We start from the raw sequence: 19,602 nt of genomic DNA on the forward strand, positions 1-19,602 counted from the left end.
AAACTGTTTTTATTTTTAATTTTATAAATTAATTTTCATAAATATCTTTATATTTTTAATAATTCCTCACAAAATAAATTAAATAATATTGAATTTAATTATTATTGCATGTTTATTAATATATTTTTATTTTTGCTACAGTAACAAATTATTTAAAATAAGAATTTTATAAATATTATATAATTAAATTTCTTAGCTTTTATTTTGGTTTAAGCATTGTTAATAAAATATTTTTATTTTCAATGATGTAAAATTAAATAAATTTTTTTCTATTTTTTTAATTTTTTATTTTTAATTTAAATGAAATTTATATTAATTATACTTATGCTTATAATTGCTAATTTTAATTATTTTTGTTGCTAAATTTAAATAAATAATAATTGATTTTAGCAATATATTTTTATCTGATTTATATTGCTTCTAATAAGAAATTCAAAATGAAATTTTAAGAATGAAAAAATCTTGTTTTAAATTTTTAAATGAAAGAACTTGAAAAGAAGAATACTAAAAAACTTAATCATATTATATTTTTATGTCTATTTATTTATTTGATTTATTTGGAATGAAATAAGTAATGAATATAATATCTGCATAATTGTATTAATAAAAATCTGATAATTATAATTGAGAAAATGTTAATTTTACTTTATACTTAACTATCAAAGATCAGAATAGAATCTGATTAATTAGGATAAGATATTAGATTTTATTTTGGAAGAAAAAAAGAAAATACAAACAAAAATGAGCTTCAACAAAATATGCCAGGGATGAAATGGTAAAAAGAGAAGGGTTATTTTTTGTGAGATTAAAAAATATATTTTTAACTAAATTTCTAATATATAACATTAGCAACTAGAAAAAATACGAAAATGGTTTAATTGATTATTTATTTATTTATTTTAATAGATATAATATATAATTATGTTTTTAGTGAATAAAATTCTATTAGAAAATATATTCTAGTTCAATTCCTTCCTTCCTAGCCCAATTCGTTGTTTTCTTTAAATAGTCTTAATTTTTCATGAATAAAACCATTTTTTTAGTCACGCACGAGAGAGCAAGATGTATTTAAATAATATATTATCAATTTCCACCAAGTAGATGATTCAAGGCATTTTCTTCTTCCCAGCCATATTTCATTAATACTTCCTATTTATAAAATTTTAATACTCAATCAATAAATCATTTTTCGCTTTGCTTTAAATTGAAAATAATTATATCAGCTTTCTATCTATCTATCTTTAGTTTATCAATTATTTGAATGCAAATTATATTGCTATTTTTTAAATCTATCAATTTAATTTTAGTTAATTATATAAACCCTTTTGGTAATATATTTATTTATATATACATTTTGAATTTTATTACTACTTGAAATAAATAAATAAATGATCAAATAGCTTCAAGTGTATTTTTCGCTTGCTTTGTTTTATTTTTATTTGGTGGAGGTTAACTGTCTCTATTTATTTAAAAAATAACTAAATTTTAATTATTACTCTACTAGTTTTTTCATCGAAACCCATATCTACAAACTTTTTGATCTTCTCATCTTAAGATTTAGTATTTGCATAGTTTTGTGTCCATTCTTTTGCTTGTTTTAAAAATTAATCTCTTTAACTTTTATATTAGCCGGCAACAACTGCATCTTGAGGATCATCTATATAAATTTAAGTAAAAAAAATGCATTAAAATGTGTTTCGTTGATATTTAATCCATAAAAATTTATGTTTTCAATTTCTATTTGTTCGTTTTTCAGAAAATTTTTGAATTTGTTTAAAATCTCAAAATGAGGCTGGCAAAAATAGTGGATTTTGCTTTTGCAAAACATATCTATAAGAAAAATTTATGCCATTATGGAACGGTCTTTAACAATTCATTTGAGATTTGTATATTTTATTGAATTTAAGTCTCACCTGGTTCAGGTGCACACATCAAGGCTTGGAGGGAGAGCAAAGCTGTTCTAATTGAAAGTGCAGGTGACCATTCGTTTTTGAGAATATCTAAGCAGATAGCTCCAGTTTGAGAAGAAATATTAGGATGCCATATTCTAGTATCAAATTTCATCTAGAAAATAGGTAATGTATAATTCAAATTATTTGTTTTTCTTTTAAAATAAGTTTACTTTAGGAGGTTTATAGGGATAGTCATTTGGAAGCTAGATATCAATCTAGAAAACACCTCCGTGATAGGGAGTATCCTCCTTTTATATAAAATAAAATTGAACATTTGGCTTGACTTAAAAAGATATTTTGAAGAATTGTTCCTGAAAGAAAAGGTTTAGCTAAGAAATATTTTTGAATTGCAGTAAAAATGATTAAATTACAGGTCCATTAATGTATCCTTTCCAATGATTGATATTATCGCCAACTGTGCAAACTTTAATATTGCTGGATTCAGCCTATTTGAAGTTAAAATGGTAAGAAATGAGCATTTGCATGTCAAGAAATATGCTAAAGCATTTATAATTCAAATAATAAAAGTAAAAATCACATTTTTACTAAAATCGCTTAATTCTTTTTGAATTCTTCCTTTATTATTTCCAGGTTGCATTCTTTTTTAATAAATTCTATCAAATTTTTCTTTTTTCTTTAAAATTATTATTTTTTTTTTCACTTTACCTGTTTTTTTTTCTACTCTTGATTTGCACACATCATTTCACTATTAATAAAATCTAGTCTTTAAACATTTTTTCCAAATTCTTTCTTACTCGTAAAAGGTTAATGTTTATTTTAATTCTTTATTTATTCTTGTTAATAAAATTGAAAATAATTACTCAACTCTTTAAAAACTAATTGCCCCATTTCTCCATTTTTAAGCAATATATTTCAATTAAAAACTCTTCCGACTCGAACAAAAATGACAAAAGGTATGACAAAAATTTATCCAAAAAGATTATTAATTTCACAATATATTTTAATAGGGAAAAAAGCATATTTAATTTGTTAATAAATTATGTATTCTGAATCAAATGTTAGTGTTGATTTGAGTTAAAACTTTATAGTTATTTGAATTTAATTGTAATTTAATTGCTGTATGTTGTAATTTAAATGAATAATGAAAATAACAAAAAGCTCGAACACTCAATAAATTATTAAAAAGCTTTTGTTTTTTTCAATATCAATTGATTAATTTATTTTCTACTAAAAATATCTATGTTTTATAAAACAAAAGATTGTTATATAATTATATTTTTTAAACAACAAAGTATATTTAACAGTATATTTTAAAACATTAAATAAATTATTAAAATTTTACCAACATTTATTACCATATAATTTTGTTAAGAGTTAACAATATTTAAAGAATTGAATTAAATTATTGAAAATAAAATTAATACTAGTAAGTGTAATTTAATTAAGTAAATATCTTTGTTGCAAATAGAATAATAGCAGAATTTTTAGAAATTATGGTTTTGGATCTATTAATTAGGTTTTTATGCTATTTAATTAATATAAAACGAATAAAAAATAATTTATTGTAATGTAAAAACTTAATTAAATAATTATTTTATTTTTTTCCATATTAAATTCTGGATTTTAATATTAAATTATTAAATGTAAGAAAATGAGTCATTAGAGTCATTTCAAAATAAACCATAATAAACAGTAAATTAAGCATGTTGTAAAAATTGCTACTTATAACTTGAGGGGTATTTTGAAAATGAGTCTCATGACCTATTTTCTTATACATTATAATATTTGTTTTATATTCTAATATGTTGATATATTTATTTTTTGTTTATTTTTTAAATTACATTATCGTTAAAGTCAATTTATTGTTATTAGACTATTAAATTTTAAAAAATTTTATTTTTAAATTTACATAACCAACATTTAATAAGATATCATAATTTTTTCAAATATGAAATTAAGAACTCTTTTGACTCCTAATTATTTAAAATTTCAAAACTATTTTAGGAAATAATAGTATTAGAATATTAGATAATATATTAGAATGTAAAGCAAGTATGATTAGAAATCAAATATTGATTTTAGAATATTAAGCAAATATTTAAATTTGATTAATAAATATTAAAGTATTAAAAGTTAAAAATTTAAAGCATAAGCAATAAATATTTGAATTCGCAGCAAGCATATTAAATTTTAGAATACTAAAATAAATATAAGTATAAGTAATATTTAAGAAAAAAATAAAATCTATTCTAGAATTTTTTAAGCTAATTTCTTTTCAAGGATTAACCTAAATTTTTTTGAAAATTAAATCCTTAACTTTAAAATATAAAATAATATAAATTAAATTCAATAAATAATTAACTTAAATAATTTAATCATTACTTTAATATTTAAAGATAGATATGCTTCATTTAAAAATTAAATATTTAATTAATGCAAATTAAAATTGCAATATGAAATATAAATATTGTGATTTCAAAAATTCATATTAGAATATGAAAGAATAATAATTACTAAAATAAAATTTATACATATTAAATTATCAAAATATTATAAGAAAAAAAATAAACCAATTTTAGAATTTTTTATGCAATTTTCTTCAAAGACTAACCTAAAATTATTTGATAATTGAATTCTAAACTTTAAATCATAAAATAATATACAAAAAATAAAAAAAATAATTAGCTTAAATAATTTAATGGTTATTTTATTATTTTTAAAGATGTATGTCTTTTAAAAATTAAATATTTAAATATAAATTATTTTATAAATGTTAGTTAAAATTAGAATATGATATATAAATATTATGATATTAAAAAATACCTATTAGAATATCTAAAATAACACTATAATATCCAAAATAAATATAAGAATATGAAAAAATATATTAGTTTAAAATTCATAATATCTATTTTTCATATTCTAAATTGAATTTTATTATTCTAATATCTATTTTTCATACATTAATATTAGAATATCAAAAATAAATATTAGAATATGAAAAAATATATTAATTTTCAAAAATTCATATTAATAATTATAAAATATCTATTTTTCATATTCTAAATTGAATTTTATTATTCTAATATCTATTTTTCATACATTAATATTAGAATATCAAAAATAAATATTAGAATATGAAAAAATATATTAGTTTTCAAAAATTCATATTAATAATTATAAAATATTCATTTTTGATATTCTAATTTGAATTTTCGTATTCTAATATCTATTTTTCATACATTAATATTAGAATATCAAAAATAAATATTAGAATATGAAAAAATATATTAGTTTTCAAGAATTCATATTAATAATTATAAAATATTCATTTTTGATATTCTAATTTGAATTTTCATATTCTAATATCTATTTTTCATACATTAATATTAGAATATCAAAAATAAATATTCGAATATGTAAAAATATATTTGTTTTTCAAAATTCTTTTTAGATCATTTATAATAATATTAGAACATCAAAAATTCATTTTCAAATATCAAAGAATAAAGCTAAAATAAAATTTATACTTTAAGATTATCATATATTCATATACTAATATCAAAAATTAATATTTATTTATGAAAAATAAACATTAGAATATGAAAATTGAATTTAGAATATGAAAATTGAATTTAGAATATGAAAAATAAATATTAGAATATAAAAATTAATAAATATTAGAATATAACAATTTAAGATTAGAGTATAGAAATTTATGTATAAGAATATGAAAGATTAGAGATGAAAATAAATAAATAAATTAAATTCAAATTTTATTCTTAGTTTATATTGCAATTATTTTTATTAATAATTTAAACCATAATTAAGATATATGTATGAATTCTATTATTATTTTATCATTAAAAAATTCAAAATAAGCTTTCTCGTATTTTAAAATATGAATAAAAAATTGTAACCATTAAATTGATTATATTTATGATGTTGATAAATATTTTTTATAATTGTAAAAGAATTATTTATGAATATCTTTAATGTATCTATTCTTTATTAAGAATCTCCAAATAATTAATTTCAGTTTTCAAATTAAAGGGCTTCAACTGTTATAATTAAGAACCCGTTTTTTTTTTTAAAGTAGGAGTATAAATATTCTAAAATATAATATATTTTGATATTGTGATGCATTTTAAAAACAAAATCAAAATTGAATTTTATAAATAATTAGATAAAAATAAATAAAACAAATTAAAAAAAACCTAAATAAATGGATTTTAATTTTATTGACGAAAATAATAATGAGCTTAATCATTAGCGATAATAGAATGCCTAGTAATAAAATTAAGAGGAAATTAAGAAATCTTAATTAGAAGATAGACTATTAAAATATTTAGAAGAGCTCGAATTGAGAAATGTCAGCTCAATTTAAGGAGAAATTGAAGAAGTATAAAAAGAAATTGAAAAGTATAAATTGAAAGATAATTAGGCTAGAGTATCTGAAAAAGAATAAACTCTTGAAAAACTGAATGAGATTCAGTAAATGATAAAACAATTATGTGAAATAAGAAATTAATAATTAGAATATTAATTAAATGAAATACTTTCTGAATTAAATATGAGAGATGCGAATCTATTAGCAGAAGAAATAGGAGACGTTAAATCTGAATTAGAAAATTATGAAATGAAAAAAAGACCAAAAAAAGTTGCAGAGAAAAGAAAAACTCTAGAAAAGCTAATAAATGCTCAATAAATATATTTTGAAATATAATACTCAAATGGAGATCCATAAACTATTTTAGATTAGCTTTTTAAGTAACATTTAGAAGAAAAATTAAGAATAGGTTTGCAAGAGCTAAAATTAGAAGATGTTGATTCTATAGAAATAGTGATATAAGAAGTAAAATCAGAAATCAAATAGCTGTTATCTAAAAAAAAATAAAATTAGGCTTCTGAAAAAAAGTGTAACCTTGAAAAGCTTGAGAATCTTTAAAACATTGCAAAAGAATTACATTAATTAGATTAATAGTTATAAATCGATTAAAAGTCAAAAAAGAAACAATAACTAGAACAATAGCTGGATTAATTTATGAAAGAACTTGAGTTAGAAGACGTTTAATAAATAGAAGAAGAAATTTAATAAATATTGGAAAAAATAGAAAAATATTCATAAAGAAAAGAAAATTCCAAAGTTTCATAAGAAGAATAAACTTTATCAAAGCTTAAAAATTGCCAATTAATATACTTAGACTTATAGAAACTAAATGATGAGGCAAATTTAAATAATAGTAATTTAAAAGAAATTATTAATTAAAATTCAGAAATGGAATTAGATTTTACCAATTAAATTTATTAATAGGAGGATCCTAATTAAAGAGATAACTAAATTTTGGATTTGAATACAAAATTTAATGTTAAATATTTAAAATAAGATGCTTCGCAAATACCTTATTCTAGCGAAAAACTACTAACTGAAATGCTAATATTTTGTATAGAATTGTTAACTTCTAATGGTATTAAGATTGCTGATGAATATTATTCTTAAGTCTTAAATTTTCTATTAGAAATAGAAAATAGATTAAAGATAGAAGATTAGCTCGGTCCAGAAATATTATAGTCAATATAGTGTTTAAAATTAAGCATAGATCATGATAATTTAAAATAATTTATTGTTGATACAGAAAAGCTGCTTAAAAAAATTAGACCTTTAAATGTAAATGAAATGAATAGACTAATTAATGAAGCTAATAAGGCATCAAATATTATGAAAGGATAAGACATTATATTATTTTTAGGTAATACTGGGGCAGGTAAATCAACAACAGTTCATTTTTTATCTGGATCAAGGATGGTTAAATTAAAAAGCGAATTTATAGATTACATTGGCCCAGACCCTAATAAAATATTAAACAAGTCTCTTTAAAAAGTTAAAATTGGAGTTTAAGCTTAATCAGAAACACGTTACATTACTCCTGTTTAAGTGCATTATTAAGATGTTTAAATGAATTAAAAAGGACATTTTATACTTTGCGATGTACCAGGATTTGGAGATACTGCTGGACCTGAAGTAGATATCGCAAACGGAATCGGAATAGTCGAGGCTATTAAACAGTGCAAAAGTGTTAGACCTGTCATTTTATTAAGTTTCAAAAGCACTGGAGACAAAGGATAAGGGATAAAAGATTTAGCTCACTTGCTTCTAGGGCTTATTTAAAATCCAGATGATAATTTAAGTCTATTTACTTACTTATTTACAAAATTTCCTCAAGATGTTGACATAAACAAGGAACTGAAAAATATCAAAAAAAGTATAGAAGAATCCTCAGATAAAGCATTTATAAGTCTCTTTGAAGATATGATTTATTAAACTGAAAAAGGTTGCTGCAGAGTAGAACCATTAACAAATCAGCCTTAAGTTTTATTAAAGTAAATACTTAAAAAATAAGGAGTTGATGATCCAAGTTAGATCTTCAAATTTTCAATTACTTAAAACTCGTAATCTGTAATTTAGGATTAAGCTTTAAAAACACAATAAATGATTATTTCAGCTGTAAGTAGATGTGAATATGAATTAATAAATTATTAATTAAATAAATTAAAATTTTTAGTGGATACTTTAAATTAAAATTCTATTAAATAAACTTATGAAAAATGCAAAAAGCTAATCATAGATAATTTTAATACTTATTACAACAATGCTATATCGTAGCTTGATTAATCTATTTAGAATCAAAATAAATTGGATATTTAATATCTTTATTAGTTTTAAGATCTAGTAAATAAATCTAAAAATTTAGAATAGTTAAGAAGCTAGCATTTAGGTAATGAAGTTATGTAATACGATTCTCTAATATAACAATTAAAACTATCAGTTTAAAAGATGGCAAATGTTTTTAATTAAGATGATAATATAACCAAATTTGCTTCAAATAATATTGATAACATAAAACTTATTTCTGAAATCTTTCCTGAAATAAAGTAGTAATATGGTAACTCTTGTTAATTAATAATGAAAAAAATTGAAAGCCTTCTTATACTTTGCAAACAGACAATAAAAAATAAGAATTACGATTAACTTTCAATGTAGCTTTCATAAATAAAATCTTACCAAATTGAATTTAAAAACCATCTGAATGAATAAAGTATAAATGAAGAATTAAATAATGTGAAAAAACAATTTTATGATATTTTTGTTAATATTATTGAATAATCAAACCACACGTTAGAAAAAAAAGAATTATAAATATAAGATATTGATAACTTAAATAGACATTTTTAAGATTTTGGAGATGTTGAAAAAAATTTGAAACTGATTCAGCATTTTTCAACTGACTAAATCTCAAAGTATAAAAAAAATTTCATTAATAATTTGGTAAAACATTTTGAAAAAATAATCAAATAAATTGAAGATACGCTTAAATTAGAACCTGAGCAAGCATTCTAAAAATTAGAAATTTTGGTTTATTAAATGAAATAATTTAGATAAATTAATACAATAGATCATTTGACTTCTGATAAGTATTATAAATCAATCTAAGATGTGGAAGGTTTAATGTAATCAATAAAGAGGTAGATAGATTAATACTTAAATGATTTCTAACATGATAAAAAAAAAGTAGATTTTTAAAAAGTTTATAGATGCTTAATTTAGTTAAAATCTGCTGAGTGGATGGATGGTGTTCAAAAAGGAATTTATGAATAAAAGATTAAAGGTATTACTGATGAACTTTTCAAATATTCACAGTTTTAAATAATTACAAAATTGGTAGATTTAGATTTAAGCTGTAAAAACTATTAAAATATTTCTGTGGCATCTGAGTTGCTTATAGAAATGGAAAGAATGTAGGTCTTTGAAGAATTTAATATTAAATTAAAGGAATTAAGAGAAACAGCTGAAAAAAAATTTTCAAATTCCATCGAAAGTGTGTTTAATTAGATCAAGGAATTAATAAGCAAATATAATAAATTTTTAAATTTAAGAATGGAAGGTTCCTTCTTAATTTAGCCTTAAAATACTGAAACTTCAGAAGAATAAGAAGAAGAGAAGGAGAATATATAAAACAAAATAAATTCTTCAAAATATTGTTTGGCAAATGATAATTAAATACAATAAAAAAAGAGTATTAAATGCTCAAAATAAATTATCAAAAATAATATTGTAAAAATAAAAAGAGAATCAAAAAGGTTTATACAAATTGAGCATCAAAGTAAACTTAAGAATAAATAAAATTTTTTCCCTATTAAAATTGATATGAACTAGATTGAAGACTATTTAGTTTATATCGAAAATTGTTGCACAAGTAAATGGATAAGATTAGATGCAAACACTCTAAAAGATAAACTAAAATAATTGTTGGTCTAATATGGAAATTCTTTAAAAGTTCAAATATAATAATATTTTTAAATAATCACAGAAGCAAATGAATAAAATGATAATGAGAAGTCTTTGGCATCTTAAAAGCTAGCTACATAAGCTCAAGAGCTGATGGAGCTATAAAATTATAAAATGACTTGCTAGCTAGTCTAAGGAGGATAAATACTTAAAGATTTAAAAAATTTAATGCAATAACATTATTTAGAACTGTATGATTAACTGAACTAGACTTCATTAGAAAAATAATTTTAAGCGCAAATAATAAGGATTATAAAGTAACTAATTCACACTGAAAATATCCTTGGCGATAATAAGTTTTATAACCTTTATAAGAATCAGTAAATTGAAATAAATAATGAATATAAAGGAATTTATTAAAAAATAATAGAGTAAATAGAACTAAATTAATATTAAAATGCATCTTTTGAATTGTTGTCAATAGATGATAAATCTGCTAATGAAAAAGCTATGAAATAAATAAGATTAACGCTTGTAACCTCAGTAGAGCTGTTACTTGATAAAGCTTAAGATAAACAATCGTATCTTGAAAATCAAATTCAAAAAGATTTGATAAATCAAATTGTTTAAATTATTGAATAAATAAAAAAGGCAAAGTAATGCTTGTAAGACTATTTTGAAAAAGAATTTTTAGATAACGTAGATAGATAAGTTGATTAAATCATTATTGATATTTAAAATAAAATAGAGCAATATTTAGAGAGTATGTCTGCTCATGTAAAGCAATTAGATTTTTTTTAAGTAGAGGAAAAGAGAGAGCACATAATGTAGATTATATTACTTCTGTCTCGCTATAATAGCTAAACAAAAGAAGAGATAAACAAAAAGCTAAATTAATTGCAAAAAGAGCTCGAAGAAAAAGTAAAACAAATTACTTAAATCGATTATAATGATTAAAATAATTTAATACATAAACCTCCAAAATTTATCTTAGAAAAGCTCAGTAAAGTCTCATCAAGAAATATTAAATATGCTGAATGTTATGATAAATTAAATAAAATTTTGATAGATAGAGTAAGCAATAGTATTCTGGATTATCAAAATTCAATATAATAAGAACAAAATTAGAAAGAACTTAAAATTTAAACTCTCATAAATTCTCTACCAGATGATTTAAAACTATAATCATAAGATTAATTTAATAGTGTGAAGCAATTTATTAAATAAAAGAATGATGTTTTTGAAAAAGATTTTAAATAAGCAGAAAAAAGCAAAGACTTAGATAAAAAATTAAAGTTTATGGAATAATGTAGCTAAGAAAAAATGTTTTCATTTTAAGATAAAATGAGCAAATAAATACAATAAGAGTGCTAAAAGTATTCTTCTTAACTAACAGATTATCTAGGTAAAAATGAAATTAAAGAAAGTATTTAATAAGCAATTAAGTTGTTAGAGAATAAAAATAAATTTTTAGATTATAAAAAGAAATTTGGAGAAGAAAAAGATAGAATTGAAGAGTTCGAAAAAATGTATTCAGAACTTGAAAAAGCTATTTCATCCAATTACGAAAGCGCTCGTAGGGCTATCTAATCGGATATATCAATGAGCTTTGAAAGTTTAAAGGCTATTAAAACAATAGAAGACTAGGATTCCTACCAAAAAGAATATGATAAGCTTTAAAGTTTCATTATAAATCTTAAAGATTATGAAAAATATTTCCTTATCAATGATTTCAATACCAAAATAAAAAGTTTAGGCTTTGAAATTTATAATTTTTTTGAAAAAATCTTTAAAAGTTTTAATGATAACTTAAAGGACATGAAGATCAAGAAAATTAAATAAGATCTTTTACTTATAAGTAAATGGGAGAATTTCATATAAAAAATAGTTATGGATGTAAAAAAATAAAATATTTTCACTGAATAATTCTTAAATGACTATTAAATAACATAATTTAAAGAAAAATATCATAGTTATAAAGATTGCATAGAAAAATTTATAAATTAGATATAAGAAGTAAAATAAAATGTAATAAATTTTAAGTTCTAAGATGATTATTAAATGCATTCTTAACATTAAGAACTGAAAAAAGATGTTAATATTCTAATACAATTAAAAGAGGAAAAAATAGATTTTTAAAGTACTCAACTTGACTATGAATGCTATGAAAAAGAGTGTCTCCCAAAATTAATAAGTAAAATTGAAGAATTTTAAAAAGAAATAGAGATAATTTTGGAAAGCTAAGAGAAATAATTTTCAGAAAATGAATTCAAAATGTTTAATAAGTATTATGATAATTTGAATTAATTTAATGAAAATGTTAAAAATTTAAATATTGATATTGAATATTACAAAAGGAGAATCAGTTAAAAATTAGAATAAAAAATAGAAAATTTATTTTAGAGCATAGATGTTACCTAAATTGATAGTGTTGCCAAAAGTTTGATTTTGATAAAGACTTACTCTGAAAATATACCTTCATTTAAAAAGAATTTTGATTGTCGATTAGATATTTGGATCAAAAATATCTATTTTAATGAATTTAAAGGAATGAAATTAGCTTAGCTCGTAACACATTTATAAAGAGAAAAAACTGGTATAGGAATAATTATAATTGAAGAACACGATATATTTAAACAATAATCCATATCTATCTTTAATAAGTAAGTAAAAGAGTAAGGAATTAAATATGTTTTAGAAAACATTAAAGGTGAAGATCTGAATAAAGAAAAATTAGATAATGTTTACAATAAATTCTTAAAATAATATGAAGATATCGTTTAAAATAATATCATTTGCATAGAAAATAAGAGTCAATCTGAAAAGATAGTTATTGAATCTTTAGCTTACAAAGTTAAAAGCTTTGCCAAAAAAATAGAATTAAAAAATAAATAGATAAAATGGGACAATTCTGTAAGACAAAATATTCCATCACTTATGGCTCATATATTTGCTTTATGGACATTTTTGAATATGGAATATTTCAAAGAGTTAACTCATATGGCAAAGGAAGAGAAAGAAACTTACTTATTTTCACCTCATGCAGGATAAATTATATCAATATTCCGTTTATTAGGATTGGGGTATTAAACTGATGGCTTATAAAATAATTTTATTTAAATAGGAACTGGAGAAGGAAAATCTATTGTATTAGCAGTTACTGCAATAATATTTGCACTGCATGAAGTTGATGTATATTGTGCTTGCTATAGCTAGTACCTTAGTGAAAGAGATTATGAAAGTTTTCTAAAATTATTTAATATTTTAGGGGTTATACAAAATATAAAGTATGGAGCCTTTACTAAAATATGTGAACATTTCATAAATCAATAGGGAGATATTCGTTAGTTAACAGCGGATTACATATGTAATGGCTTTTCTGAAAATAAGAAAAAGACTAAAAAAACAACGAAAAATCCAAGCATATTAATTATTGATGAGGTAGATGTATTCTTTACTAAGGATTTTTATGGAAGCATGTATAATCCTGTAGCTCGTTTGCAAGATGAAAATATTGTAAAGTTAGCTGAATTTATATGGTAATCAAGAAAATAGCATTTGTTTTTGGAAAAAATTTAATAAACAAATTTTTACAAATAATGCATAAATAAATTTAAAAATTTGAGAACTATTATCGACGAATGTCTAAAAGACATGATTTCAGATTCTAAAAATTTTTCTCATGATTATTTGGTTCTAAATGATAGAATTTGTTACAAGGAATAAGATAGAGTGTCTTTTGATATTAATTATGGCTATAAAACTTTATTTGCTTACTTTTATGAACAAGAAAAGGGATAAATAAGTTTAAAAAGTTTGCAAGAAAATACTTTTATTTTATTACGATGTGGTAGTTTTTCCTACTCTGAAATACCTTTTTAATTTGAAAATATTATTGGAGTAACAGGTACTTTAGAGACTTTGAATGATTTTGAAAAAAATATTGTCTAAAAGATTTTTAAAATAACAAAAAGCACATTTATTCCTAGTGTTTTTGGTAAAAATAAACGTAAGTTTGCATAGAAAGATGATACATATGTTGAGAGCGAAGATGATTACTTTAAGATTCTGAGAGAAAAAATTGAAAAAAGTTTATATAGAAATGAATAAAAAAGAGCTGTTTTATTATTCTTTGAAACAGAGTAATAGCTTTTAAAATTTTATAATTCTCCAGAATTAAATGATTTAAAATATAATATCAATATTATTACTGAATAAATTTCAAATTATAATTATGTAGAAAAAATTAAATAACTAATTAAAAAGTCCACTATCTAAGGTTAAATAACTCTTTTAACTTCTTCATTTGGTCGTGGTACTGATTTCAAATGTTCTGATTAACAAGTTCTAGATAATGGCGGAGTTCATGTTATCTAAACTTTCTTCTCAAGTAAAAAATCTGAGGAAATCTAAATTATGGGAAGGTGTGCTAGGTAAGGAGCAGAAGGATCCTATAGCTTAGTACTTTTAGATTCAGATTTAGAAAAAATATTAGGAGCTGACTATAGAAAAGCAATAGAATAGATAAGATAAAATAATAATTTTTATGAAGTTTTAGATAAAAAACGAAATGAAATTGAGTGTTTAGAGTATACTAACTACCATAAATATATTGATTAAATTAAATAAAAGCACATTGAAGGTTAACAATATATTAATTCCCTTGTTTCTTAAAATGAAAATTAAGTTTAAGAATTCTTATTAAAAAATAATAAAGGCTCTAATGATATACAAAATTTAATCAGAATACTATGCTTAGTAGATGGAACAAGTTCAATGGGACTTGTGTTAAACAAAGTTAAAACTGAAATAAGCGTTATGCTTGAAAGGTCTTGTCAGATAATAATAAATAGCGAAAAAAACATTCCTGAGGATTGTTTTTAGATATAATTTGCAGTTTATAGGGATTATGACTAAATGAATGAAGGTATTTTATAAGTATCTCCATGGGAATCAAAAGCAGAGAATTTGAAGCAATTTTTAGAATAAATAACGCCTAAAGGAGGAGAGGATTATGAAGAAGCTATTGAAATAGGATTATAACATGCAAATTAGGAAAATTCAAAATATCCATTATCAGCTATTATTTTAATTGCAGATGCTCCTGCAAAAAGCTTATCTTAAATTAAGAATTACAGAAAAAAATATGGTGGAGAAGATTATTGGAAAAAAACTAAATTTTCATAGATAACTGATTTTTAAGCGGAAATTGAAAAAATCAAAAAAGTTAAAATACCTGTGCATTGTTTCTACTTGAATTATGGAGCTAAGGAAAATTTTACTTAAATTTCGAGCTAGACTGGAGGAAAATGTGAGAGCTTAGATATTAATTCTTCCTAAGCTTCTTAGAAATTGATATAGTTTGTTGTTGAACCCATTCTTGTTAATGTAGGAAAATAAAATGGAGTAGGAGATTCTCTCTATCAAAAATATTTAAAAATATACAGCAAAAGTTATATCAGAGTGAGTGAGTGAGTGTTGATTGTTTTATTTGAAAAATTATTAAATAATATTTTTTCTTTTTCATTTTTTCATTTATCTTTACTATAGAAAATATATTAGCTTATTGTATCCTAATTTGATTTCCTAATGAATTATTTTTAATAATTATCTTAATATATTCTTTTAATAAATAAAAGTGTTTAATTGAAATTTTTAATCTTAATATCCTTATTCAAATAAATGATGATTAAATTTTAAATATTTCTTTAAAAATATATAAACTAAAGTCTATGATTTTTCTGTGATAAATTTTAAATCTATTATATCATCTCATTTTATTAAAATATTTTGCTCATATAACAACTGCTTTTGAAATATTTCTTTAAAATTTTATAAATAAAAGTCTTAGAGTTTCTATGAGAAATTTTTACTTATAAACATTTCTTTTTTTAGTAAGTTATTTATTACTCTTATTTATTATTTTTTATTTTTCAGATTGATTGGCGCAAAATATTATTTATATATATTTTTTTATATCCTGAATTTAAATAATATAAATAGTAAATATATTTAATTAAATAAATAATATTTGGGTAAAATAATTATTTATTAAAAAGCAAATAATTTATTTATTTATAGATTGTATAATTTTAAGAAAATGCATAATAACTAAATTATCTGCTCTTAAATTGTCAAAAAAATTTAATTTAATATTTAAAATTATTTGTATCTGAATTATTTTTATTATTAAATAAATACTGAAATATTAAAAAAAAATTAGCGTGATGAGCCTCTGTTTATTTTAGTCTTTAGTTTTAATGTTGTTTGAATTTTTTATGCATATTATTTAATATTTGATACTTTTTTCTTTTCTTTTCTTGTCTTTTTATTTTGTTAATTTTATTTCTTTTTAATTTTTTTATTATCTTTTTATTTTTCTTTTATTATCTTTTTTATTAGTTAATTTTCTTTTTTTCTTTTTATTTAATTTTGCTTTCTCTCCTCTTAATTAAAAAATTTTGCCTAATTATCTCTCTACCTTTTTGCTTTCTCTACCTCTTTTTGCTTTTTAATTAATTTCGATTTGGGGATTTAAAAACTTAAAATTTGATAAAAAATCAAACATTCAAATTGTTATATGAAAATCATATTGAAATGAATTGGGATGGCGGGCGTGGTCCGGGATTTGATGGATGTATTTATTTATAAATATTTCATTTTCCTTCTATCTCTTTTCGTATTCACATCTTTCGATATTTGTGAGATTTTTATTGAAGGATTATGATTTATTTATTTATTTTTTCTTTTTCAGTTGGGATTTTTATTTCATTTCAATATTATTTCATATTTATGCAATTTGAAGTTTTTAATAAATTAATTAAGTTAAATTCTTTTTTCTTTCTTTTTTCATAATTTTTCTTATTTTGATATGTATGTTATAAATAATCTGATCATAATGAATCTAATTAATATCTTTTTCATTAATATAGTATTTTAAATCAAAATCAATCTTATTTACTTAGCAATCTTAATCTTAATTTCATTCAAAGCATATTTTTCTAGCGATCAATAAATCATTATTATCAGCAGTATTCAACGAAATATCTTTAAGCTCTTGAGATTTTTTGCTAATTTTTTAAACAATTTTGAAAAAATTAAAAACTTGTTTTACCCTCACACCACATAAGGGATTTTATTCGGATCATTGATCTGTGCATTTATTATAGCGTATGATAATTATCTTTCATTTGAATGTTTTACTTGAATATTAACGTATTCACACCACAATTACAAGTAATTGTAAATTCTTTCAAACATTCAGTTATGATTCATAAAATATCATTCTGGATTTTAAAAACTTAAGCACTTTATTTTGCTTTTATTAGGATTGGCCTAAGAGAATCTTTCAAACACCACTTTGAATTCATCTCATAAAGGCTTTTCCTTTATTTTAGATGGTTTTGATAAGAATATTCACCACAAATATTCTTCCATCATTTTATATATTTTTAGTATTGGAACACCACTTCCAGATACTAAAGTTGTTATTTTATTTAAAAACTTATTGTTCAAGCTATTAGTTTGAAGTTCTTTTGTATTTTTATGGGATTTCCGAGGAATTTAAAAAAATATGTTTAAAAAAATGGTTAATATAAGTATTTTTTATTTTAGATGTCTCCTAATTTTATTTTAAATAATCATTTTGGTTTTAAGTAAAAAATATTTAATGGACTTCTTTATTGGACGGAACAGTTTGTGTGATCTTAGAGTTCTCTACCTAGATTTGCTGCTGTTTTACTAATCATGACTTCTTCAGATTTGGACTTTCTTCAGAATAGAATTAGATAAAACAATTTGAGCAAATCGTTATTCTCAACTACTTTGGCTTAAGGAAACTGCTCAATATGGACGGAACAAAGAGAGAGCGCTGTTCCTCATAGTTGAGATGAGTAGGTACTAACTAAGATCTACTTAGAATTCTGATTAATTGGACATTAATTTTAGAATTCAAAGTATTTTTTTATTTTCGCTCCTTACTCATACTTTCCTTTTTCGGGGCAGTTCCTTCTTAGTTTTTAATTAAGAAGGAATTTAATTAATTATATCAAAATCTCTTTGATTTCGTTTTTAATTTTTCAAATTTTTTTTCTTCCAAATCATTAAATAATTTATTTCCTTTATATTTTAATTAATTAATCAAATAATCAAAGATCCACCAATATCTTTTTTGAAAGCAAACCCTCTAATTTAAATTCAAAAAATAAAACCAAATACACTTTTTATATTAATTAATCAGTCAATCATGCTCCTCAAAAATTATCAAAATAAAATGTGAAATTTAACATAATTATAAATATAACAAAAATAAATACTCTTTTATAATATAATTTAAATTAATAAGAAAACATTTAATATGTTTAAATAATGTATATAATTAATATATTATTTGCTAATTTATTAATTTTCATTGATTAAATTAAAATTAAAATATTTATCTAAGCAATTTCTAAAATATTTTTATTATTCAATCTTTAAAGTGTTTTTTTATTTAAAATATTTTAATTTTAATTTTTTTTAAATAATTTTTTAATTTTAATTTTTATGTCACTAATATTGAATAATCTTAATGGTTTTTTAAAACAAAAATATATTTATTGAAACATTTTAATTAATTTTTCACTATTTTAGTGATTGATTTAAAATATTTTTTTAAATTTATGAAACAAAAAAAAAATTATTTAGTTTTCATAATTGATAAGATGATTTTATTCATTTTAATAGATATGAAATCTAACTTTTATAATTTCAATTTCTATAAATTAGATCTTAGATTGATTTTTATATCCAAATTTTTCTAAATTAAATAAATCAAATGCCAATATTAATAATAAAATACTCAAATTAATTATTAAAAAAATTAAAGAAAGTAAATAATAATTTTTGTAATATTTTAAGTTTTAAGTATTATTTATTGCAATAAATGCCTATTATAATTTTTATTTAATTTTAAATAATTTAAAAATAGATAAATAATTGTGTTTATAACTATTTAGGAAATAGCACTAAAAAAAACTAAAAATTAATTTAGGGATAGCAAAATTTAGTTGGTATTTATTAATTTGAATGTTAAACTGAAAACTAGAAAGTAGGTCAACATATATATAATATAATTATGCGAATGCTTTTAGTATATAGATTGAATTATGCATCTTTTAGACATAGATTGTGCATACATATATAGATAAATACGGATATTTATTTATTGGTATATCATAAAAAAAATTAGAGAGTGAACATCAATTACTAAATAAATATACTAAGAAATTAATAATGATTAATTAATACAAGTAAAAGCTAACAAAATATATATAAATAAATTATTAAACCTAGAAATAAGAAGAAGAAAAGAAAGCAAGAAGCAAAAGAAGAAAGAAAGAAACAAACAAACAAAGAGAGAAA

The 19,602-nt window shown here is 20.9% G+C and overlaps 4 protein-coding genes across 4 annotated transcripts; 2 read left to right on the forward strand and 2 right to left on the reverse strand. All coding sequences in view use genetic code 6, as the record gives it.

The window, feature by feature from the left end:
- Window positions 1-1,083: 1,083 nt before the first annotated feature.
- Window positions 1,084-2,550, reverse strand: TTHERM_00538810 (ubiquitin-conjugating enzyme; the record flags this gene model as incomplete). Its single annotated transcript, XM_001007905.4, has 6 exons — window positions 1,084-1,149; window positions 1,497-1,657; window positions 1,914-2,064; window positions 2,123-2,200; window positions 2,324-2,398; window positions 2,491-2,550. The coding sequence occupies 6 exons, from the start codon at window positions 2,548-2,550 to the stop codon at window positions 1,084-1,086; spliced, it is 591 nt and encodes a 196-aa protein (XP_001007905.4).
- A 3,588-nt stretch (window positions 2,551-6,138) lies between these two features.
- TTHERM_00538820 (helicase carboxy-terminal domain protein) lies at window positions 6,139-15,675 on the forward strand (the record flags this gene model as incomplete). Its single annotated transcript, XM_001007906.2, has 1 exon — window positions 6,139-15,675. The coding sequence occupies one exon, from the start codon at window positions 6,139-6,141 to the stop codon at window positions 15,673-15,675; it is 9,537 nt and encodes a 3,178-aa protein (XP_001007906.2).
- Window positions 15,676-16,768: 1,093 nt separating this feature from the next.
- TTHERM_00538830 (hypothetical protein) lies at window positions 16,769-16,972 on the reverse strand (the record flags this gene model as incomplete). Its single annotated transcript, XM_001007907.1, has 1 exon — window positions 16,769-16,972. The coding sequence occupies one exon, from the start codon at window positions 16,970-16,972 to the stop codon at window positions 16,769-16,771; it is 204 nt and encodes a 67-aa protein (XP_001007907.1).
- A 625-nt stretch (window positions 16,973-17,597) lies between these two features.
- Window positions 17,598-18,092, forward strand: TTHERM_000538849 (hypothetical protein; the record flags this gene model as incomplete). Its single annotated transcript, XM_012795588.1, has 1 exon — window positions 17,598-18,092. One exon carries the CDS (start codon window positions 17,598-17,600, stop codon window positions 18,090-18,092), a length of 495 nt encoding a protein of 164 aa, XP_012651042.1.
- Window positions 18,093-19,602: the final 1,510 nt, after the last annotated feature.

Source organism: Tetrahymena thermophila, assembly GCF_000189635.1.
Source record: "Tetrahymena thermophila SB210 genomic scaffold scf_8254807, whole genome shotgun sequence".
NCBI lineage: Eukaryota > Ciliophora > Oligohymenophorea > Hymenostomatida > Tetrahymenidae > Tetrahymena > Tetrahymena thermophila.